This window comes from Schistocerca gregaria, chromosome 6, assembly GCF_023897955.1.
Source record: "Schistocerca gregaria isolate iqSchGreg1 chromosome 6, iqSchGreg1.2, whole genome shotgun sequence".
NCBI lineage: Eukaryota > Metazoa > Arthropoda > Insecta > Orthoptera > Acrididae > Schistocerca > Schistocerca gregaria.
Genome location: NC_064925.1, coordinates 308,703,806 through 308,728,820, shown reverse-complemented (window position 1 = coordinate 308,728,820; position 25,015 = coordinate 308,703,806). Strand labels below are relative to the sequence as shown.

The 25,015-nt window shown below is 42.7% G+C and overlaps 2 protein-coding genes across 6 annotated transcripts in view; one reads left to right on the top strand and one right to left on the bottom strand.

Annotated features, from left to right (window-relative positions):
* The window catches only part of LOC126277934 (YLP motif-containing protein 1), a 665,061-nt gene that overhangs the window by 279,955 nt on the left and 360,091 nt on the right, over positions 1–25,015 (bottom strand). The gene's annotated exons all lie outside the window — the stretch shown is intronic.
* LOC126277936 (protein phosphatase 1 regulatory subunit 14C) overlaps positions 24,740–25,015 on the top strand; it is an 866,863-nt gene continuing 866,587 nt past the window's right edge. The window contains exon 1 of one of the 2 annotated variants that reach the window (XM_049977519.1): positions 24,740–24,904. In XM_049977519.1, the coding sequence (XP_049833476.1) occupies positions 24,791–24,904 (114 nt within the window). In that variant the 5' untranslated portion in view covers positions 24,740–24,790. The remainder of the gene's footprint in view (positions 24,905–25,015) is intronic. The other variant, XM_049977518.1, reaches the window with a different exon arrangement.

Sequence of the window (25,015 nt, the reverse complement as noted above, 5' to 3'; positions counted from 1 at the left end):
TAAGCACTGCCTTTCTGAACGACTATTAGGTTCCAGTTTTCGTACCATCTGCACTTTGTACGATTTTCATCGCAGTAGCTTTCGTACGAAGTTTCTGTCTGTTGTTCTCAAACATAACTCAGAGTTCCTTTGAGGCTCTAAGCCGTTCTCACGGTGTGATTTTTTTTTCTTTTGTTCATGCTTTGCCCCAATATAGGCACTGCTGCACTCCTGTCCCTTTTTCCCTACTGTATATTAAAATGACGGGTATGTGGCCTCTTCTTACTGCAAGACTGTTAAATGTACGTATTTACCGAATGAAATCACGAAGCTAGTGTAGCTTCTCAGGCCATTGTTTTTTCCACGATGACTCTCTAAAATGAATTTTAGTGCGACATATACTTAGTGCGAGGAAGGGGTTTACAATGCAGCAACAAATGTCTACAGCTGTGATCTGCATGCAACGCAGCAACACTGCTCTTTACACGTATTAACGATGATAATTTGTTAACATAACCATTTTTCCCAAAATCCAAAACGTAGGGGCTGTATAATCAATCTTATGCTTAACATTTCGAACTTTTCTTTGACTGTCATAAAGTCGTACATAAGCACTGAAGAGCAAAACGTTATGACCACCTGCTTAAAAGCGTATTGGTACCCATTGGGAACGAAATACTGCAAAGATTCTGCTTGGCACGGATTCAACAAGTCATTGATGGGTTTCCAGGGTACCTACGCACAAGCCACGCAATTCCTGTAAACTATGGGCCGGTGGTTTACGAGGGGAGCTGGGCTCGACAGAACCCCAGACGTGTTCCAACGCGTTCAGATCAGGCGAATCTGGTGGCAAAGACATCACCTCACTGGCATGCTTCTCAAATCGTCGTAGCACGATTCTGGCCTTGTAGCACGGACAGTTATCCTGCTCGAAGATGCCATCATCATCGTCAAACATGAAAGCCCATATTGATCGCACTTATGTTAGCATAGACCATAGCTCCCACGGGCCCTTCTATTACCACAGGTCGCATGAAAGCCCACGTGAACCCCCCCCCCCCTCCCTCCCCACCCGATGACACAATAATGGCCCCACCGGCATGTGCTGGTGGCGCGGTGATTTTTCGAGCAGCCGTTCGCCTGGATGTTGCCTTATCCGGACATGGCCACTGACCTGGTGTAACAACAAACGTGATTTATCTCACAAGCTTACACGTTTTCACTGATCCACAGTCCAATCACGGTGATCCTGTGACTATCGCTGTTGTAATGGATGATGTTGCTGGGTCTACGTGGGAACATGTAGAGGTTGTCTGCCGCGGAGCCCCATGATCAATACTGTCCGGTGGATGGTGTGCTCCGAAATACTTATGCCTACGTCAGCATCGTACCCTGTCGTTAGACTCGCCACAGATCGCCGCTAATCCTGCTTTCAAAAAAATGTTCAAATGTTTGTCAAATCTTATGGGACTTAAATGCTGAGGTCATCAGCCCTAAGCTTATACACTACTTAACCTAAATTATCCTAAGGACAAACACACACATCCATGCCCGAGGGAGGACTCGAACCTCCGCCGGGACCAGCCGCACAGCCCATGACTGTAGTGACTTAGAGAGCTTTTTTTAAAAAAAAAAAATTGCATTTTTTCGTTTTCGTTCGTTGTATCTGCTCTGGGCGGTCGTCGAAAGACACCCGTTCCAGTTCGTTGTTGATCCACTAACTCAGTTCTTTTATTACAAAGAGCAGCTAGCCCTCTGGCCGAACACGCTGAGCTACCGTGCCGGCACCGCTCGGCTAATCCCGCGCCGCTGCTAATCCTGCCTTACAGAGCAGGGAAGCGACTTCGACGGTCTGTGACGAGGCGTGGATCTCCAACAGCTTGTCGACTCCTTGTGCTTCCACCGTCCTTCAGCCACTTTCCATAGAAGCTCACTGTAGTAACACGCGAATTGCTGGCCACATTCACCGTCTCTACGATGCTCGTCAGGCGCCGGGCCGTAACTATCTGCAGTTTCCCGAAGTCGCTAGTGCCACTGTCATTGTGACCCTTATAGTTGCTAGAGTGATTCACCATTCGCTTCTGCTGCTGTTCGTGCCGCAAAGCCGTCAGGCGACACTGAATATCGCAGTAATAATGTTTTGGTTCGCCAGTATGTTTTCAGTTTCGCAAAAATCATGGTGTTAAGAAATCGTGTAACAAGCTGACTACAGCCTTTCTGCAGTCTATCGCAAATTCTGGTTCTCTGAATTTCATCAACGAAGTTTCCCGAGAAAATGGCCTCCCATCCTTTATGACTTGTCATCTACTGAAGCATTTAAGCAACTCTCCCGTAATGATCGAACGGACCAGTAACGAATCTAGTGGCATTTTTTCCTAATTAATCTCTCTTTTCGGAAATTGTAAACATTTCAGCTCTACTCACGAATAGGCCGCAAAATCTTACTGTAAGTAGTCTCCTATATAGTTGTGCTACATTTTCACACGGATTTCCCCATAAACCGTTGCAGAACACAGAGCTTTCCTGTAGCTGATCGTACACTGTCTGATCAAAGCCACCCAGAAAACCGTATGTAACGCGGAACTGGCCAAAAGAGGTCACGAGAGACGGGCCCATCAGTATAAAAAGACGCGGGGCGTACTGAGTTGTCAGAGAAGAACAAGTAACAGCAGAGTGTGTCGGTCAGGAGAAGTCAGAGACTTCGAACGCGAACTAGTCTCTGGTTACCACCTGAATAACGAATCTGACACAACATTTCAACCCTTCTGAAGCTGACAAAGTCGACTGTCGGTGTTGTGACGTAAAGTGGAAACGCAAAGAAGCAACCACAGCAAAATCAAGACCAGTCAGAAATCATGAATTGACGGACAAGGACCGTGGAGCTTTGCGGAGAGCTGGGTATAAAAATAGCATGAAATCAACGGAAGGAATCACTAGTGAGTTCCAGAATGCTACCAGCAGTCCAGCTGTCGCAATGACTGTGCGTAGTGAGTTAAAAAGATAAGGGTGTAATAGTTGAACAGCTCCTCATGAGAGAGACTTTCCTGCAGTGAATGCTAAGCGACGCTTGAGGAGGTGTAAAGAGCGATGCCAGTGGACAGTGGATGACTGGAAACGAGTGACTTGGAGTTATGAATCACGCTATACTCCGTGACCATCCGATGGAAGGGTTGGGTTTGGCGAATGCATGGAGAACGTTGCCTTGAGACTTGTATACTGCCAACAGGGAAGTACGGAGTAGCTGGCGTTATGGTATGGTGGTGCTTTTTGTGGTTAAGATGCAGTCCTCTTACTGCGCTTAAAAAAAAAAAAAAAAAAAAACGAAATGCAGAAGGCTTCTCAACAAAACTTCTGCAGCGTAGTCCAAACAACCTGCCCCAAAATGTCCGCCCATAGGTTACCAAGTTTATTCCGACTACGCTGCAGAAGTTTCGCTGGGAAGCCCTTACACATACTCGATACAGTCCTCGTACGAGTTCCGTATTTTTAAAACCCTGAAGAAAGACATTCTTGGCCGTCGATTTGCTTCGGACGAAGAGCTGAGCGTCTGGGTACAATCATGGTTCCATGGGCAACTAAAAACATTGAAACGTCCCCTTAGAAAAATTAATGAATGACTGTGCTCATAAACCTCTTACATTATTTGCTTTTCAAACAGCTGAGCAAAACTGAACGTACTCAGAGATTACTCACTTTACTTATTCTGATCAACACTAAACTGACACACAATATTTTTAGCGCAACGCAATCTGACTTTCAAAACTCCCTACAAAAGACTGGCCCTGACTAACTATAAGCTGTACCTTTCATGACTCACTTACCTCACAAAAATCTTCGTTACTGGAACTACAGCAATACAGCGAGCGCCACTACTGCCAGCTAAATAACAGATTTTAACTACTGAAGGGACTAACTTCTGATAGGCATACTTAGCAAATAAAAGATTTTGATAGAGAACAAACAATGTATTTACCTTAATACTGTTCAAAAGTCATAATATATACCAGTTCATGACATCCAGTCTTACAAATTTACTGTCTCTGATGGACACACGTCCAGATCATCCGCTCTCAAAACTCCGCCGTCTTCCTCCCCACATCCAGCACTGCTGGCGGCTCACCTCCAACTGCGCAAGGCTACGCGCTGTTAACATCCTGCTGCCCAACACTACAATAGCGACTATTGCAACAATGCCGACCAGCCTCAGACTGCACACAGCACAGCCAGTGATTTTCATACAGAGCATTACGTGGCGTTACCAACATAAAAACCTAAACAGCCTACTTACAACATTTTTCCATGTGGACACCGACTGTCTTGTCTCTCAGTGAGATAGACTGATTAACAGTTGTGGCCATCACTTTCGAAACAATAAACAGTTTACTTTTTTCTCCGTCTATCTCGCTTTCATTTGATTGCTTCTTATATCAGCATCACTATGCATTCTGTCATAAAGCAGAATCAGCAAGGCAGCGGTCTGTGGACAATAACATTCCTGAAATGAACTGACTTGCCCATTGGCCCAAATGGAAACCTTTCGGATGAATTATAACGTCGACTTCGCTTCATATCCCATCGTCCAACATCACTACCATTAATGGTTTCGGTTCTTGGCGAAAAATGGGCTGCTATTCCCCCAGAAACATTCACAGAACTCTTTGCAAGCGTCCCCAGCAGATATTACGCCGCTGTAAAGCCGAAGCGTAGACACACCCTGTATTAATGTTCATTAATAGCTCTCATGGTACTTTTCATTAGACAATGCATGTGCTCGTCCCGCATCAGGTCGTTTCGGAATGTTAGGTCTAGATATTTAATTCACGTGATTAAGTCAAGCAGCATATCATTAGCACTATATTCGAACTTTAAGATAAAGTTGGTCCTACTCATCTAAAATAAAATTACATATAGCCGCAATTACTTGTTAGTGAAAGCAATCACTCAGTGCAGCACACAAAACAGGCGTTTGTGGTAGGTCTCAGCACTGGACAATTAAACAGAGATATGCATGTTGCTAGATCAACACTTTCTTTTTCTTTTTCTGTCCTTTGTTAAAACCGTTAAATTCGCAGCGAGTGTTGTGAATATCTGGCTGGAACAGTTTTATAAAATCGCGCACACTGAAAGCTCTCTCCACAGAGCAGTTTCCCGCGCCGGTGCGGACTCTTCTTCTCACACTTTCCATACGACATTGCGCTTTCCCTCTCCGTACCCACGTAGTTACTGGGCGGCGCCACCAGGATAATGTTTCAGATTGTCTTTGTACACCTTTCTTTCACTCGCAGTAAACGGACTTCGACGACGAACTGATTCCAAAAGTCGACACTTGGGTATTACCTCCTTACACAGTAACAACATAAAGCTGTCCTCATCCCGAAGTTGGTCTGAAAATTGCAATGCTTAACTAGGCATGGCCCTATAATACGATGGCTATTCGGAAATTAAGGTCCAGTAGGTTCATTTCTATCCATACGAATCGCTGGCTATGTAGACAATACGAGGTGCATTCAAGTTCTAAGGCCTCCCATTTTTTTTTCTAATTAACTACTCACCCGAAATCGATGAAACTGGCGTTACTTCTCGACGTAATCGCCGTGCAGACGTACACATTTTTCAAAACGCTGACACCATGATTCCATGGCAGCGGCGAAGGCTTCTTTAGGAGTCTGTTTTGACCACTGGAAAATCGCTGAGGCAATAGCAGCACGGCTGGTGAATGTGCGGCCACGGAGAGTGTCTTTCATTGTTGGAAAAAGGTCACTAGGAGCCAGGTCAGGTGAGTAGGGAGCATGAGGAATCACTTCAAAGTTGTTATCACGAAGAAACTGTAGCGTAACGTTAGCTCGATGTGCGGGTGCGTTGTCTTGGTGAAACAGCACACGCGCAGCCCTTCCCCGACGTTTTTGTTGCAGTGCAGGAAGGAATTTGTTCTTCAAAACATTTTCGTAGGATGCACCTGTTACCGTACTGCCCTTTGGAACGCAATGGGTAAGGATTACGCCCTCGCTGTCTCAGAACATGGACACCATCATTTTTTCAGCACTGGCGGTTACCCAAAATTTTTTTGGTGGCAGTGAATCTGTGTGCTTCCATTGAGCTGACTGGCTCTTTGTTTCTGGATTGAAAAATGGCATCTACGTCTCATCCATTGTCACAACTGACGAAAAGAAGTCCCATTCATGCTGTCGTTGCGCCTCAACATTGCTTGGCAACATGCCACACGGGCAGCCATGTGGTCGTCCGTCAGCATTCGTGGCACCCACCTAGATGCCACTTTTCGCATTTTCAGGTCGTCATGCAGGATTGTGTGCACAGAATCCACAGAAATGCCAACTCTGTTGAACAGATCGCCTCCAGTCATTCGGCGATCCCCCAAAACAACTCTCTCCACTTTCTCGATCAAGTCGTCAGACCAGCTTGTTCGAGCCCGAGGTTGTTTCGGTTTGTTGTCACACGATGTTCTGCCTTCATTAAACTGTCGCACCCACGAACGCACTTTCGACTCATCCATAACTCCATCACCACATGTCTCCAACTGTCGATGAATTTCAATTGGTTTCACACCACGCAAATTCAGAAAACGAATGATTGCACGCTGTTCAAGTAAGGAAAACGTCGCCATTTTAAGTATTTAAAACAGTTGTCATTCTCGCCGCTGGCGGTAAAATTCCATCTGCCGTACGGTGCTGCCATCTCTGGGACGTATTGACAATGAACGTGGCCTCATTTTAAAACAATTTGTATGTTTCTATCTCTTTCCAGCCCGGAGAAAAAAAATCGGAGGCCTTAGAACTTGAATGAACCTCATATTTTGGCACAGACAGCGAATTGCAGACCAGCGTAGAGAAGTAGTGGAAAGCCTTCTGTGACGAGGGCATTGGAAAATTGGTAAAACGCAAGTCGGGGTGGCGACTATGTATAGAAATAGCTGCAAGGTGTAGCAAACTTTTGCAAATAAAAGATTTTTGTTTTTCGCTGTAGTTTCCGGTTTTCGATCGGTCGGATCTTGCTTTCCGAATAGCTCTCGCAGCTGGTATGCCCTTGTCTTCCTTCAAGTTTCGAACTGTCTTACCCAGTCGGTTACAGAACAGGGTGGACAATGAACCATTGCCATACACTACTAGTTATAAAACGTACAGTCCATTATGTAGGTGGACGCTGAACCACTGTTATAGTCTACTGGCTATGAAATGTACAATCCGTTATGGAGGTGCTAAAAAGAAGAGCGTGGACCCTGAACCACTGCTATACACTACTGGCTGTGAAACGTACCTCCCCATTTCCATTAGACTTGGCGCTGCGCCCAATCAGCTATCTCAATGCCAACGTCAATTATGACGATACTAAAGTAAGGACAAGGCAACATCCAGTCCCTTAGCGGGGAAAAAGCTCCGATCCGGTAAGGAATCGAACCAGGGTCCTTTGGATTACCAATCAGCCTCGTTGTCCTCGCAGCTATAGGTGCAGACCAGACGAACCTCGTGAGGAAGGAAACTTTAAAAATGAACAAATTTATTTTACATCGGAACTTTAACGAAAAAAGTAAGAGTAGATGAGAGCAAATGTCAAAGAACAGGAGCTTCTAAGGAACCAGAATGAGGCGAGGAATTTTGTAAGAAAGTGAATGATGCCCAGAAGCCCTTCAATGGTTACAGTACCTTGGTAATGGATGAAACACAGAAAATCGTTAAGCGAGGTGAAAGAGATCTGTGAAAGATGGCACTGGTGCTTCTCAACTCCAGAATGATACCAACAGACCCCATAGACAATAAATTATTCAGACGAAAATAGTGGCCTAGCAATTCTGGAAGTAGTAATAAGTGCTTTGAATAGACTGAAGAACAAGAAATTACCGGGTACAGACACTAATTCAGCCAAGCTGTTTAAGTGGTAAGACAGTCAGTACAGTTCCAACTAAGACTAGTAATTTCTCTATGGGATGAAGGGAAAATAACCCAGGAGTAGAGCAAGAGTATTATATACGCCGTATACAAGAGAAGAGATACATTAAAATGTGTTAGTCATCGATGCCGTAGCTAGAAAGCTCGCTCATCGTAATCAAAATATTACCTATAGACATGCTATGGATGAAGAACTACAGCTCGGTTCTAGTGGGGGGACTGACAATATTGTGACCGTTGGACAGTTGGTTGGTTGGTTACATGTTCCATAGATCATTTGAACGATTTATTTATTGAAATGGCGTGGAACGGCGCAGTATACATGATTAGCTTCAGTCTATGACTATATGCTGGCCATTTGCAAGTTATTTAATGACGTGCCGCTCTAACTTTAGCACTAATGAACACATGTTTTATTCTATTCATGCAGTTACACTAAAAATTAGATTTCTTCATGCCAACAACCAGTTCTGAAATGTAAATAGTCTCTAAAACAGGATTTGTCCAGGTTAAATGACTTAAGGTTAGATTTACAAACTTGTTTTTCTTCCTGTCAGAGATTTTACCGTTATTCGATAAGTAATCAAATGTTTTTGTTGATGTGTCTTAACTTCTTTCTGTCACTGACAGCTGTAATAGTGATAATGTTTTCCTTCTGAAGGTATAGGTACGGACAACACTATCGTCCGCAAATCATCAGACTATTTTAGCGCCCGCTGCTTCGTTCGCATAGACTGTATTGTTTTTCTATGACCGAATTTTTATGTTTTTTATGTTTACAAACTGCAACATAATCTAAACTTTTCACTTTAATTAAAACCATACAGGCACGCTGTTTTCCAGAGGTACTTCTGACCAAACTACGATTATGGTAGCTAGAGTCTGAGGTCCTTGTTAATAATCCTGCTTTTTGGGTGCCTGTAGTGATATTTCCATATAAAACGGCACATTTCTTCAGATGTAAAATATCAATTTTCATAGATTTAGATTTAAAAATGTTCTATTGTAACGAAATATTTTGATAAGAAATTGTATTCCCTATTTCATCTCCTTAGGGGTAGGATTTCCAGAAGCACTGAGACACCTTTTTTTCCAAGTGAGATGCCAAATACAAATTTCCTTAGATTTAGCTTTAAAAATGCTTTTCATAATGAAATATTTTCAGCCTTTATTTCATTCCCCTTGGGGGTTGACTTTCCAAAAAAACTGACACGCGTATTTTTTATTTTTAAATGAGAAGCCAAATTCATATTTTTGTAGACTTAGCTGGAAAAGTTCTTTCAGTGCGAAATATTTTCGTAAAAAATTTCATCTCCTATTTCACTCGCTTAGGAATCAAATTTCCAAATATAATAAAACATGTATTTTTTTTTTATTTCTAACCAAGAAGTCAAATACCAATTTTCATAGGCGTAGATTTAAGAATGCTTTAGTCGTTTTCTAATACAATTTATTTTAAAAAAACTTCTACCCATTATTTCTCCCTCATACAGGATAAATTTCCAAAAATGCTAAATCACGTATTTCTTTATTTCTGAGCAAGAAACCCAATATCAATTTTCGTAGATGCAGCTTCAAAGTAACTCTCAAAGCAGCATATTTTCAAAAATCTTTTCGTCTCCTATTTTACGCACTTAGGGGTGTAATTTCAAAAAATCCCTCCTTAAATGACACCTACAATACAAGATCAACGCCCTTCCCAAATGGCATGCTTCTATCCTTAACGGTTTGTAATGGATGATGATGAGTCAGTCAATGAGGACAATTCCTTTTATCTAGAGAGATTATTTGTATGAAGATTTGTAGTATATTGGTGCAATTAAAATACCTAAATCCTTGAAGAGGTACCTAGAAGATGGCTGTAAGTGAATAGAGCATATTTCCTTTCTGCTCGATTTTGTGCAATCAGCACTTCATTTCCAAGTGATAAGCTACCCAATTTTCTTATATAAGACTTCCATCATCGTCATCGTTTTACAACCCCAGTTTTCCGGGTGTAGTGTACAAGATTTTAATGAGTGAAAATACGCGAAAAACGTTTACAAGGCTGATTCTCTAGTTCCCGAGATCACCAATTATACGAAAAGCAAAAGTATATAAACTTAATTGTTAGAGCAGAAAATTAACGTGTTTCTTCCACTTCAAGTTTTCATCAGTGTATATACTCAAAAATTTGGGACATTCTAACCTGTTTAGGGACTTCCCTTCACATCACTACATCCGTTGTTGGTATGAATTTATTTGTTGTGCAGTACTGAATAGAGTGTTTCCGCAAATTTTCATAGGTTTTTAATTTTATTTATTTTTCTTCAGTTGTGCCCACACAGACCGTCCTAACAAACAGTGTATCAAAAAGTTAAATTGAATTGCTTGTCAATTATGAATAGTACATAAATCCGAAACTACAAAGTCAGGGAGAGCTAAAACAAAGTAATGTAGGTACCAGCCAAATGAAAACGACGGAGACGGATAAAGGTAGTAAACATGTTGGGGGGTATTTTGTTGCAAGTTTGTTTCGAGTAGGCTGCCGAAGTCCCCCTCCCCCCCCCCCCCCCCCCCATGAGATGCTCATTTTGGCATTCCTGAAGAAAGACATTCGTGTCCGTCGATTTGCTTCGGACAAAGAGGTACACCATGGGTACAATTATTGTTTCGTAGACAACAGCAAACATTTTTCAGTGAAGGCATTGGCCGACTTGTGTCACAGTGCGATAAACGTATTAACACTTATGTCGATTGCTTTTGAAATAAAAACAGTTCACTTACGTTTTTTCCATGCGCCTCGTTTTCATCTGACTCCCACTTTTACAATCAGATTTCAAACAGACATACTCACATACAACCACACTCGCACATATACACCCACCACACAGCGCGCGACACATACGACACACAAATAAAATCTTCTCGGTTTTCAACAGCGTCAATTCTCGAGTTTTCAATGGCCATCCCCGCCATCGTCGTCAGGAGTAAAACTACTGACTGCACGGGACACGGTTTCCCGCTTGTGTAGCCACGATTGTGCCCTCTGGCACCGGCCCACAGTGAGACCGAATGACGTCAGCTGGCGCGAGGGGGCCCGGCGCCACATCACACTGTCGCTCCCTCCTCCCCTCCTTTAGGCATCCAAAGCCTGTCCCCATTCCCTACTAAGTGTTTACCCCTGGCCTCTGTCTGTGTTCATTCAGACGCTTTTATAACCGAGTCCCAGTATGTTGGCGCATAAGCCAAGACACTCCTTTTTTTCAAACTGTATTTTGTGACCGATTTCCAGGTAATGCTCACCTGTGGGCAACCTGGCAAGCTCCCTGTGTTTAATATTCCGTTTGTGCTCTGTACAGCACTCTGCAACTGTGCCTTTGAAAGTAGGAGAGTCTCGGTTCATGCATCTTCATACTGGAATTCCGTTATAAAAGAGGCACCTGAAATTAAAATGATCAGCAACAACTTTAACAAAGGCCCAGCAATGGGTTCACCAGTGTCTCCGGCAGTCGCGAACTTCGTCCTGGACCACTTTATCAGCAGGCTCTGAATTCGGCGGCGTTGCATCCATCTTGCTTCGTAAGGTACGTCGATAACATCTACCTGATTTAGCCTCACAGTGAAAATATACTGCAACAATTCGTCGATAACATGAGCAGTGTCCATCTCCACATTAAAGTTACCATCGAGATCGAGAAGGATGGCAAGATACCGTTCTTGGATGTTTTAGTTGAGCGGAAGGTAGGATGCCGGCCTGGTCATGCAGTGTATAGGAAACCGACGTACACTGATCGATACCTGAACGCCGTTGGTTTTCACCACACTGTACAGGAAAGTGGTCCTGAACTCGGTTAATACACAGAGCAAAAGTTATTACTGACGAGGACCACTTGCACTCTGAATTCCAGCACTTGAGACTTCTTTTCAGAGAAAATGGTTATAACAAGACAGACGATGCAAACGCTTTCAGGTGCCAGTGAAGAAGGAAGTCTTGTGAATCGATCGAAGAGGCCAAGCCGGTTGCTTTCCTGCCATAAGGTGGGACGACATGACGAGTACTGCAGAGACGTGGACTGAGACCAATGTTCCAGCCCGCCCGCAAGAAACGAGATATGTTGCGCCCTGTTAAAGATGGCTTAGCACTTCGTGTGTCTGGCGTGTATAGTATCCCTTCCGAATACGGCAGCATCTATATAGGTCAGACAATTCACACAGTTGTTGTTGTTGTTGTTGTTGTCTTCATTCCAGAGACAGGTTTGATGCAGCTCTCCATGTTACTCTATCCTGTGTAAGCTTATTCATCTCGAAGTACCTACTGCAATCTACATCCTTCTTAATCTGCTTAGTGTATTCATCTCTTGGTCTCCCTCTACGATTTTTACCCTCCACGCTGCCCTCCAGTACTAAATTGATGATCCCTCGATGTCTCAGAACATGTCCTACCAACCGATCCCTTCTTCTAGTCAAATTGTGCCACAAGCTCCTCTTCTCCCCAATCCTGTTAAATACCTCTGTTGTGGTGGGCAGGAGAGCCAACACAGGGTTACTAAAGGAGGCAGGCTGGTGTGAGTTCTGGAACATGACAAGGGAATTAGAATTGAGAAAAACGGACGTAGCTGGTGGAATACTTAACTTTAATCAATTAATGACGAACATCGCTTTTGACGGTACATGATTTACAATATCAATAGAAACTGATCATGGCGCCTTGCTAGGTCGTAGCAAATAACGTAGCTGAAGGCTATGCTAACTATCGTCTCGGCAAATGAGAGCGTAGAAGTCACTGAACCATCGCTAGCAAAGTCGGCTGTACAACTGGGCGAGTGCTAGGAAGTCTCTCTAGACCTGCCGTGTGGCGTCGCTCGGTCTGCAATCACTGACAGTGGCGACACGCGGGTCCGACGTATACTACCGGACCGCGGCCGATTTAAAGGCTACCACCTAGCAAGTGTGGTGTCTGGAGGTGACACCACAACCTCCTCATTAGTTATGTGATGTACCCATCTAATCTTCAGCATTCTTCTGTAGCACCACATTTCGAAAGCTTCTATTCTCTTCTTCTGCAAACTATTTATCGTCCATGTTTCACTTCCATACGTGGCTACACTCTATACAAATGATGATGAAGTCCCATACTCCGTTACAGAGCGTAGGGGAACGACGAGGGAGACCCGCAACGCCTCCTAGTGGAGTGTTTCATTTCGCTCAGCATCAGCTGATTTAATTCAACTACATTCCATTATCCACGTTTTGCTTTTGTTGATGCTCGCCTTATATCCTCCTTTCAAGACACTGTCCATTCCGTTCAGCTGCTCTTCCAGGTCTTTTGCTGTCTCTGACATAATTACAATGTTTTTAGTTCTTCTCCCTGGACTGTAATTTCTATTCCAAATTTTTCTTTTGTTTCCTTTACTGCTTGCTCAATATACATATTGAATAACATTGGGGATAGGCTGCAACCCTGTCTCACTCCATTCCCAACCACTGCTTCCCTTTCATGCCCCTCGACTCTTATAGCTGCCATCTACTTTCTGTACGAATTGTAAATAGCCTTTTACTATCTGTATTTTACCCCTGCCACCTTCAGAATTTCAAAGAGAGTATTCCAGTCAATACTGTGAAAAGCTTTGTCTAAGTCTACAAATGCCAGAAACATGGGTTTGCCTTTCCGTAATTTATCTTCTAAGATAAGTCGTAGGGTCAGTATTGCCTCACGTGTTCCAGTCATTTCTACGGAATCCAAACTGATCTTTACTAAGGTCGCATTTTACCAGCTTCTTCACTCGTCTGTAAAGAATTCGTGTTAGTATTTTGCAGTTGTGACTTATTAAACTGATAGTTCGGTAATTTTCACATCTGTCAACACCTACCTTTCTTGGAATTGGAATAATTATATTCTTCTTGAAGTCTGAGGGTATTTTGACTATGCCATACATCTTGCTTACCAGATGGTAGAGTTTTGTCAGGGCTGGCTCTCCCAAGGCTATCAGTAGTTCTAATGGAATGTTGTCTACTCCTGGGGTCTTGTGTTCACTCAGGTCTTTCAGAGCTGTCAAACTTGTCACGGAATAGCATATCTCCCATTTCATCTTCATCTACGTCCTCTTCCATTTCCGTAACATTGGCCTCCAGTACACCGCCCTTGTATAGATTCTCTATGTACCCCTTCCACCTTTCCGCTTTCTGCTTTCTGCTCCGTATAGTTACAGTTCGAAATATTAAACAAGAGGAGCTTGAAAAGTCGTTCCTAGCTGAGCATTTCCTGGAAAATTACTGTGGCTTCATTCCCTAAATTAAACAGAACTAAATACTTTTCATAAATATTTCCGTATGTGGCCGATCTTGGTCCGCCATATTTAGTAATGCTACGTCTCCCTGGCAACAAGCAGTTTGTTTGTCCTGACTCGCACACTACAGCGCTTAGGCCTCATTCAGCACAATAGATGCCTGTGAATTTCCCCATCTCGTGGCGAAGCTGCGCTCCCTGTGGCACACGGTCCTGAACGACAGCGTTCGTTTCTCAAGTTCTGAAATTTGACTCCTTCGGACATATACTTAAATGAGAGCGAAATGCTCGCTAACTCATAATCCGAAACGAGTCAATTCATTGTAATTACGGCAACAGGGAATAATTAGGAGCTAATTTTGTTCCAGTTGGAGTTTTCATTTTTTAGGTGGTCAAGTTCAAATTTGTACATTGAAATCAATAAAACAAATGATGTTGTAAATAACAGCAATATGATATTTCATTACGATCATTACAAAAATTGGTAGTTGGATAGTTTTTCAGGGAAACTCCAAATTTTTACAAATTGTCGTTATTGCATAAGGGAGGCTATTTTCTATTAATATCACGATCAATAGACACTATCATCCGGGAATATCCGGCTGCTACATGATTAAAGTGATGCGAGTGTAGTTTCGTCAGCAGTGGGAGTATGTGAGAAGCAACAGAAGCCTACAGCCACACAAAGCTGCTACTGAATGGGCCGCTGTGGGCTCGATCGACTATGATCGAGCAAAATGCCACATCTGCAGGCCTCTACTGTGTACCTCCAAGTGCCCACGACTGTGTTCGGCCGCTTTCTGCTCCCATTCTTACTCGACACTTTGCGGTTTGCTGCTGCTACTTGCGCACCCGCAGACCGAGGATAATCTCTTGTTGGCAGTAGTACGGTCAACTTGTGAGTGAGTGCCTGTTCCGATCTGGAATACTCTCTGCTGTCGATCAGTCCGCTAGCCGGCGAGACATTCACAGCTGTTTGATGCAATAACAAAGTCCTCCACCAGAACGCGACATTTAGACTCAGAAGACTTCCAAATAATCAGAAATGAAACTTCTTGAAGCTGTATCTTTATTACATCACTCTCACTGAGCCCGAAAATTGTCGCAGAGCATATCGTTGTTTCTTTCCGTAATTGTTAAGAGTGGAACACTGGCTTGGACTTCGAAGATGGGTGGATGAGATTAATCGCGCACTGTCATTTCCCGCCGTTAAACACTGAAACTGCCGAGCCGTAACGAGACTCCTAAATAAAGTTTTCTCGTTACGTCGCTAGACATTCTATTACTTTCCGACCTTTTCATACAATACGAAATCGCACGCACAAACCCCTTATTACATAAAGGAAAGAATATGAGCAACCACGAACACACATGTATGTCCGAATGAACAGTGCATTGTACTTCTTACGAACACAGGCAGTGCAATATCGTACTTATATAGCAGGCTAGCAACATACGGTTAAAAATGTCTCCCCTGTACAGGAATTGCAGAAAGTGTACGAGTGCGGATTAGTGACATACGGCTGACGCCTGCCTGTGAAGCTTGCACGGATAGCCGAAATGGTTAACGGGATTGCTAGCGTCAAACTGGGTCCGGTTCAGATTTTTACTGACGTCATTCCATTCAATAGCTGGAGTTGCCCGCATTCACAACTGAGAACGCTTTTCCTGAATTCTGTAACAGCTGTAGTCGCAGCAGTGCCTGTTTCTTCCGACATGCTTGCATGCATCCATGACCGAAGGAACATGGCATCCTACATCCTACAAACACAGTGTAAGTCGGCTGTTTAGGTTTTTATGTTGGTAACGCCACGTAGCGCTCTATATGAAAATCACTGACTGTGCTGTGTGCAGTCTGTCGCTGATTTGGATTGTTGGAATATTCGCTCTATTGTAGTGTTGGGCAGTTGGCTGTTAACAGCATGTAGCGTTGCACAGTTGCAGGTGAACAGCCAGCAGTGGTGGAAGTGGGGAGTGAAATGGCGAAGTTTTGAGAGCGGATGCTCTGGACGTGTGTCCATCAGAGAGGGTAAATAATTTGTAAGACTGGATGTTATGAACCGATATATATATGACTTCTGAACACTATTAAGGTAAACTATTTGTCCTCCTTGTGATTGCCAAACACATGGTACACAAAGTAAGCGTGTACCCCCCTGAGGATTAATGTAATTATACCCTCAGATGTTACAGATTACAGCAATGGAATGAAATGTATCACAGAAAAACTTTGTATCATTGTAATTCAAAAATCTTTAAAAAATAAATGTTTTAAGTGCAAAATTAATCGCTCAAATACGTGTCCTTTAGCGCTAAATGTGCGTCTTGCTGTAAGATAATTCTGTGAAGTGTCGTAGTTATCGTCCTCCGTAAGCTAAGTTCTGCAGAAGTCAATGTACGTACCTAATCATAAACGAAAGTGAAATGCTATGCGTATAGATATCATAGTTATTACGTACATTACCATGATCAAGAAAGTACTATACTGTAACGTATTGTTGTGCTATGAAAAAGGCTGTCTCATTGTAGCTTTGCCACAAAAGTTACTACTAAAATATGTTTCCCTTTCCAGAAGAATTCAGAAAAACTGTGCAGATATAAAACAGATACAGCACAAAAGCAACAATGTAAATTGTGTCACACATTAGTAGCGTCGTGATATAATCGTGTAGCTGTCAAAGAACCCAAATACAAAGTCATCTTTAATCTCACAGAAAGTACTTCAAATAAAGAATGGCTTTTCACGTAAACCAAAATGTTGCATTAAAATCTCATTAGCAGTATATATTCTAAGTATGTAAGCCTTATAGTCGTTACGTAATCGTGCAACTAATAAGCAAGAATGTACACACACAGTAACACTGTATCCTCTGTTCACTATAACAATGCATTTGTAATTACTTGTCTAAATACGTTCCCTAGGGTCTTGACTGGATAGTTAAACATAGTTGCATGTTAACAGTTTCTAAGCGTGACGAAGAATACTAGTAACGTTTAGTGAAAAATTTTATAGCTAAGTTAAAAAGCAGATTATCTCTCAATTAACCGTTTTACGTGTGAAATGTGGTACAATCCTTTACTCTTCCTAGTACGCAGAGTTTCAACTTCAACGCAATTATCATGTGGTATACGTTGGTAAAGAATACTGGAATTTTTCTCAAGGTTAGCGTCTATGTTATTTTTCTCTGAGCCAGCCGGCGCACGTGGCTGCCTGCGTAGCGAGTCATTGTCTGTCTCGTTGCTGGCGCGCATCTTTATTGGGATTAGGAGACCTAACTTCTACAAATTCACCTTCTCGAGAGGGCCCTGCCCTGTTTGAATCCCGCCAGTTCTGATGAAATTCAGGTCTGTCGTTTTGTCGGTAGTTTACATAGTTTCTTTTTTGTCGGTCATGTGGTGGAGAATTTCTCCCGAAATCGTAACTGCGTGGTGGACCGTTGCGTCTTAAGTTCTCCTGTCTCACTTGATAATAATTATTTTGGTTCCCATGTTGTCTGTTTCTCTGATGGTCTCTGTGATAGTTATAACCGCGGAGAGGTGATCTTTGCCGGCCGGTGTGGCCGTGCGGTTATAGGCGCTTCAGTCTGGAACCGCGTGACCGCTACGGTCGCAGGTTCGAATCCTGCCTCGGGCATGGATTCGAATCCTACCTCGGGCATGGATTCGAACCCTGCCTCGGACATGGATGTGTGTGATGTCCTTAGGTTAGTTAGGTTTAAGTAGTTTTACGTTCTAGGGGACTGATGACCTCAGAAGTTAAGTCCCATAGTGCTCAGAGCCATTTGAACCATTTGAAGGTGAGCTTTCCCTGTAACTATTACTACTCTGCCAACGGTTGTCATACGGGTGGTGTCTGTTTTGGTCACGATTTACGTTGTAAGAATAGCCTTGTCCTGTCCAGTTATTACTTCTGTCATCGCGGAATTGTGACGGATGTGACCTGTAATCGTTGTGCTCCTGTTTTCGCGTTCCGCGATTGTCAGTGTCAATTTCCAATTCTTGTAACAGTCCCTGAAAAGCTTCAATGTCGTCTTTGCCAAAATAATGTCGTAAATGTTCAGGCAATTTGATTAAGCAAATGCGGATGAGTTCTGAGAGGCTGTATGGGTTTGAAAGATACTGATTCCTATGTAATATGTCTTCGAAATATTTGACAAGACTGGAAAATTCAGATTATTCGTAATGTTTCATCATTATGATGCTATGTTTTACTCGGTCTTGAGTAGCTTGAGACCAGTATGCTGAGAGGAAGGCATGATAAAATTCTCCTTCGTTGTGACAATCGTGAATGACCGATCGCATCCTTACAGCTGGTTCATTCTCTAAGTAGCCACAAATAAATTCTAACCTGTGCTCTAATGACCAGTTGGGAGGAAAACAATGAAAGAATTAATGAAGCCATGCTTGTGGATGAATGTCGTTGCCAGAATTCTTAAATTTTTTGAATTTACGTGTAGTAATGAACACCTTATAGTCAAAATCATCATATCGCCGAGTCGCATATCAGTCATTGTTACTTCGTTTCGGCGGTTCCATCTCAAAATTCGATGTACCTTGCCAATTTCTTTCATAATTTCCGAAGTGCCCTGTGTTATTATTTTGTGGCTGTTCCGTATTTCTATGTCCCTCTTCCCGTATTGGAGCGCGAGTGTCCTCTGAAACATGTAATTCTTGTATTACCTGCATCAACTGATCTTGTACTTCCCGGATTTCTCTTTTGTACTGTGTATTGATTTGATTTTGATTTTGTTTGAATTTTCTAATTTGCTCATAGTCTTCTGTGTTAGTGAAGGCTACGGGTCTTGTGTCATTCATATCATCATCTACCTTTGTAGATAAGTTAGTGAACTGATCCGAAAGTTCGGCTACTTTCTCCGATAGTGAACTTATTTCCTCAATGTGTTTTTCTGAACCAAGTTTCAGAGTGTCCAATTGTGTTGAAATCGTATCTACTGGGTCCTTTAAGTTTTCCTGAGTTTTTGCAAGTTGCGGAACCGAATCGGTAGATGCAACATAGTCAATTTTAGCTTGCAAGGTATCGTGATTTTCATGAACAATAGTTTGCAATTCTTTTATGGCTGCTTCGTGATTCTGAAATGCATTATCACCACGCGAAAAAATAGGTTGAAAATGCTCACAATTTTTTTTACGTCATTACAGACTTTCTGACATTTCGATTCGATTTTAAGTAACTCAGAGTTAAACCTTCACGTGTTTGTTCAAGCGTTTGTTCCATTGAGTCTAACTTTTGAAGCTGTTGCTGTGTTTGTCTCTGATTTTGTTCCATTGTCTCTAACTTTTGAAGCTTTTGTGCCATTTGTTTCATTAATTGTAATAACAATGCACTGGTGTCTGCAACATGTTCCACAGTGCTATTCTGCAGAGCATTTGAACCAGCAATATTCGCATTTTGAAAAGGAGAAAATGTGTCTTGACTTATTTGAGAAAACGGTGAGGGCCCAAAACCTGAATCTACAGTATTTGCAAGATTGTGTCCTGTCATTTCGGATTACTGAGGCGAGCTGTTGCCGACCGATCGATCGATAATCCTTCCCTGTTCACTAATTGTTTCACTGTCTACACCATTATTTGCCGCCCGCTCCATTTCCCTATGCACAATTACCAAATTACTACTTTGAACGTTAGTGAATTCATTACATGGTGACGCTAACACACTGCTTTCGTCTTCACTGTCATTTCTCAGTTTACTTTGGAGCCTAGTGTTACGTTTTTCACACGCCATAATTATCACGTATTTCACACGATAACAAGAAAAGCACAATCTGAAGAAAAAAAAATAAGAAAACACATTAACATAGTACTGAAAATAATATCTAGTTAATTGCAATCGCATCTACGAAATACTTGGTGCAAATCTACATGCATGCCACAACTGTTTTAATGTACAACAATGAAAGACTGCAACTACAAAGGAGATTCTCTCTACTATTACGCGCTAGCAATAAACAATAGCTACACTAATTACACAAACTACAAGAAAAAATCAGAAGACTCCAGTGAGGTATCGTCGGCTAAGGGTCGACATACGAAACGTCCTCTTAGCAAAATTATAAATGAATTACTGTGCTGGTAAACCTCTTACATTATTTGATTTTCAAACAGCTGAGCAGACATTTCGCTCTTTACTTATTCTGGTCAACAGTAAACTGACACACAATATTTTTAGCGCAACGCAATCTGACTTTCAATAATTCCTACAAAAGAATGGCCCTGACTAACAATAACCTATACCTTTCATGAATCACTCACCTCACAAAAATCTTCGTTACTCGAATTACTGCAATACAGCGAGCGCCCATACTGCCAGCTAAGTAAAAGATTCTAACTACTGAAGGCACTGACTACTGATAGGCACAGTTAGTAAATGAAAGATTTTGATAGAGAACAAACAATGTATTTACCTTAATAGTGCTCAAAAGTCATAATATGTACCAGTTCATGATATCCAGTCTTACAAATTTACTCTCTCTGATGGACACACGTCCAGATCATCCGCTCTCAAAACTCCGCTATCTCACTCCCCACATCCACCACTGCTGGCGGCTCACCTCCAACTGCGCAACGCTACGTGCTGTTAACAGCCAACTGCCCAACACTACAATAGCAAATTCCAACAATGCAAACCAGCGACAGACTGCACACAGCACAGTCAGTGATTTTCATATAGAGCGCTACGTTGCGTTACCAACATAAAAACCTGAACAGCCTACTTACAACAGGCACTGCAATATCGTTAGAATCCATACTGACAGAGATTAGAATGGCATTAGTACACCCCTCGCTTCATGAGGTCACCACACGATAAATTTAAGTTCTAATGGAAGTTAAGTTTGTGTCTAAAGGTCGAGCAGATAATTTACTTTTGGGGCGAACTAAATAAGACTACGATTAAAGTTTCTTTTTTTATCCTTTGCACATAGCCTCTCCAGCAGAAACTGTGACGTGTGTAGAGCCCCTGAAAATGTCTCACATACTGAGAGCGGGCGGCAAGCAAAGAGCTACGTCTGCATGCACTGAGCTACTTACGACGCTAGCGGCGCTCTCTTGAACATCGGCAGCTGTACTCACCTGCGAAAGAGGAAAACACAGCGTTAGAAAGCTTATGCATGTCAATTACAGATGTACGACAGAAAAAAATCAGTGTGACCATTGAGGAACTGCAACGAGGCAAACAAGAATGAAAAAAAATTTCTCATTTGATGTAGTCATTGCCAACTTGCCTTATGTATGGATAAGTGAAGATAATGCATATATCTAAGCAAAAGTCTACCTATATAATTAAGTATGCATACTTAAATGCATACATGCAGGTTTCAACGTAACTCCATAATACGTGGAGAAATTTCTTCAAAACCATCTGGGCTTATTATTATTATTATTATTATTATTATATTGCTGTTGTTTTCAGTAGGGACTAGTCTGATGCAGCTCTCCATGCTACTCTATGTTATATAAGCCTCTTAATCTCTAGATGAGTATTGCAACTTACATCCATATGAACCTGCTTACTGTGATTATCCATTGATCTCCCAATGCCATTCTCGCACACATGCACCTATTCACCACACGTTCGTGCATTATCGAACTGAATATTCTTCGATGCCTCAGAACGTACCCTCTCGTTTGAACCATCCTTTTGGTCAGTTTCTGCCATAGATTTCAGTTTTTACCAATTTTATTCAGTACTTCATCATTAGTTATTCCATGTAACCATCACTTCAGCTTTATATTAGATGTTACGAAATTCCTCGTAGTCAGAAATTCTTTCCTAACTATAGGCCGTCTGCATTTTGCATCCTCTCTACCTCGGCGTCGTTAGTTATTTAGCTGCCCAAATAGCAAAACTCACTGCTACTTTTAGCGTCTCAGTTCTTAATCTAATTCCCTCAGCGTGACTTGATATAGCTCGACTACATCCATTACACTTTCTTTTAGTTTGTAGATGTTCTTCTTATTGTCTTTTTTTTCAATACACGATCCATTACCTTCACTCACTCTTCCAAGTAGTCTTCTGCTGCCTTGTTTATTGCATCATTAAAATTGCCGTTGAAACAGAAGGCTGCTCACCGGTCTTATTAATCATTGACTTACAACATGTTTCCCTATAGACGATCCTATATTTACTATTTAAATTTTAAAAAATCTGTATATTTTGTCGTACACACTTTTCTCAAAAATTTTGTTATAGGAGTTCTTTATAAACCTATTCTTATTATTTATTGACGCGCTGAGCAGTGCAGAAAATACTGTTTCAGAAGTTTTTCCCGGTGTGGTGTACCTGAAAAAATTGAGGTATGAGCAGCGCCACCCGACATTTCTCATACTAATACCATTTATAACTTTTCTTCTTACTTACTTTGCACATTACGCATTTCCTGGAGGGTGTTTTCTTAATGGGATTAGCGGGATAAACCTAACAAAACCTGAAAACGATTGCTTATAATTCGCAAAATATCGAAAGAAATAAAGTGTGTTAAATAGATTGATTTCTCAGATTTCCAATGGTTTACAACATGACATGCCATCTATTGACAGAGGAGAACAAACACTAAGAAGAAGCTGTAACTGCTCTACTGGTCTCAGAGCCGACAATGTAATATCGCACTCGAATCCTGCAACCTTCTGTGAGCCGGCTATATAAGCCAATGGTTTAAGGGGAGGTTTACTATCTTTTGGCTCAAAAAATAGATTTTTTTAATTGCATTTTTGGATCCATAAAAGTGTTTAGAATCCACTCCTGAAAAGGTTTTTCCGAATACAGAACGGAAATATTTGTTATTCGCGGATGAAGAAAAAAAAATGCACCTTCCTGCAATCGGCCTTTTTCACGCACCAGTTTTTTTTCCTTTCGGGGGACGAGTTACTGTACCGGTGCTTGGGAGGAAACACACAAAATTCAAATGAAAATTTGAACGCGTGTGTTTGGAACTTAGCCCCCAAGCATTTGCATTCTGGTGAGAAGATTGTGGAGATTGCGACTTTCCTGGCAGTGAGCTGCTTCAAATGGCTCAAATGGCTCTGAGCACTATGGGACTTAACATCTGAGGTCATCAGTACCCTAGACTTAGAACTACTTAAACCTAACTAACCTAAGGACGTCACACACATCCAATCCCGAGGCAGGATTCGAACCTGCGACCGTAGCGGTCGCGCGGTTCCAGACTGTAGTGCCTAGAACCGCTCAGCCACCCCGGCCGGCTGAGCTACTTCAACGAAGGCTATTCAGCAATTCTAAAGACCACGACAACGATGGACGTCACCCTGGGACGCTGTTCGCCTAGCATTCGGACGACCACCGGATTCAAGCGGCCGAAAACCGCTTGTCACCGGCCGTACGAGAGGCTCTGGAGCAGCGCAGGATGGCCCAGATCGAGCAGTACGCCCTCTATGAGGAAGAGGAAGAACCAGCTTATGGACCTGGAATATCAAATTGAACGTAAGTTGCGTAATATTGCATGTATATGTAGTAAAAACTTCAAACGCGTTTTTTTTTTTTCGAAATGGCGTTTTCTTTATCGCGCCTTAACTTCAAATCTACTGAACCGATTTGCATGATTCTTTGTTTCTGACGAAGCTAAGTAAATTGTCTAGTAGTTGTACCACTTTTATTCCGATCCATCAATTATAAATATTTTTACTTGGCCGATGAAGAAAAACCGATGGAAGAAACACTATTTTTTCTTCAAATGGCCGCCATTTTGTTTCCTATGGTCCTAATAATTTTAGCGAGGTACAACTTCTAAATCATCTTATATACTTGGCTACCGTGAACTCAATTTTCATTTCAGAGGAGCCAGCTGACCTGTAACATAGCGCACGTGGAAGTCTACATCGTAATTTCGTTTCGTTCCGACGGCACTTGCGCCTTTGCTCTTCGACATTTCCGGTCGAAAAAATTCCAGTTTGTAGAGCAAATATCAATAAACAATTTGAATAAATGTGACATTGAAATCTATAACACATCCCGAGAAATTCTCAAATAACATGCTTTTTTCGGGCCGATGATAGTAAACCTCCCTTTGAAGTAAATTCGTTTGGCACACTTGACTGGGAGTCCTCCAAGAGGGGTGTTCAGCTCGCAGCATGCAGAGATCTTTCTTTCAACCGTACTCCACTTCGGTGTCCTTCGGCCCTTAACCTCCCCGTGTAATCCAGTACGAGGAGAGGGACCTACAATTTGACGTGGAATCCGAACCGTATGTCTTTCCTGGCGTATCTTCACATCATTGAGAGGTGAGTCCTAGCGTGAAGGCAGACTGAAAAACTCGTCGTCTGACCGGGATCCGGACCCTGGCCTTGACGGTTTCCAGGATCGCACTTTACCATACTAGTACCAATCCCGGCACGAGTCACAGTACAATGCCCCCATCGGAGACAGACGGCAGGATGTGGCGCGGCGAGTCTAGGACGATGCGTTGCGCTGTGGCAGCAGGTGATGGGCGCCTGGGGCAAGACGAGGCGTCTGCGGCCCGCTAGGCGAGCAGGAGGAGGGGCCCCTATCCACCCCCCCCCCCCTTCCCCACCTCCCGTACCAGCTGTTGGCAGAGAGCGGTTCCGCGGCCCCAGTCTCGCGTTCACGCTTACCCACGGACCATCGCTCCACACCAGCTGTACCGCCGCCATGGCCTCCAAGCTCCGCCGGGCCCCTCTCTTCACTTACTCCGATACAGGCAGCCGGTGCCTCACCTGCTACACGGCCGCCACCGCTACCGCTGCACCAGGAGCCATCCCCAAGGTACGCTTATCTACACCAATACCGACAGCGACTCACTACAACACGGCGCCTACTAAAGACAACAGAGTTGCACTGCATTGTTGGCTGGGAAACCCCGAGTATCAGCTTCCA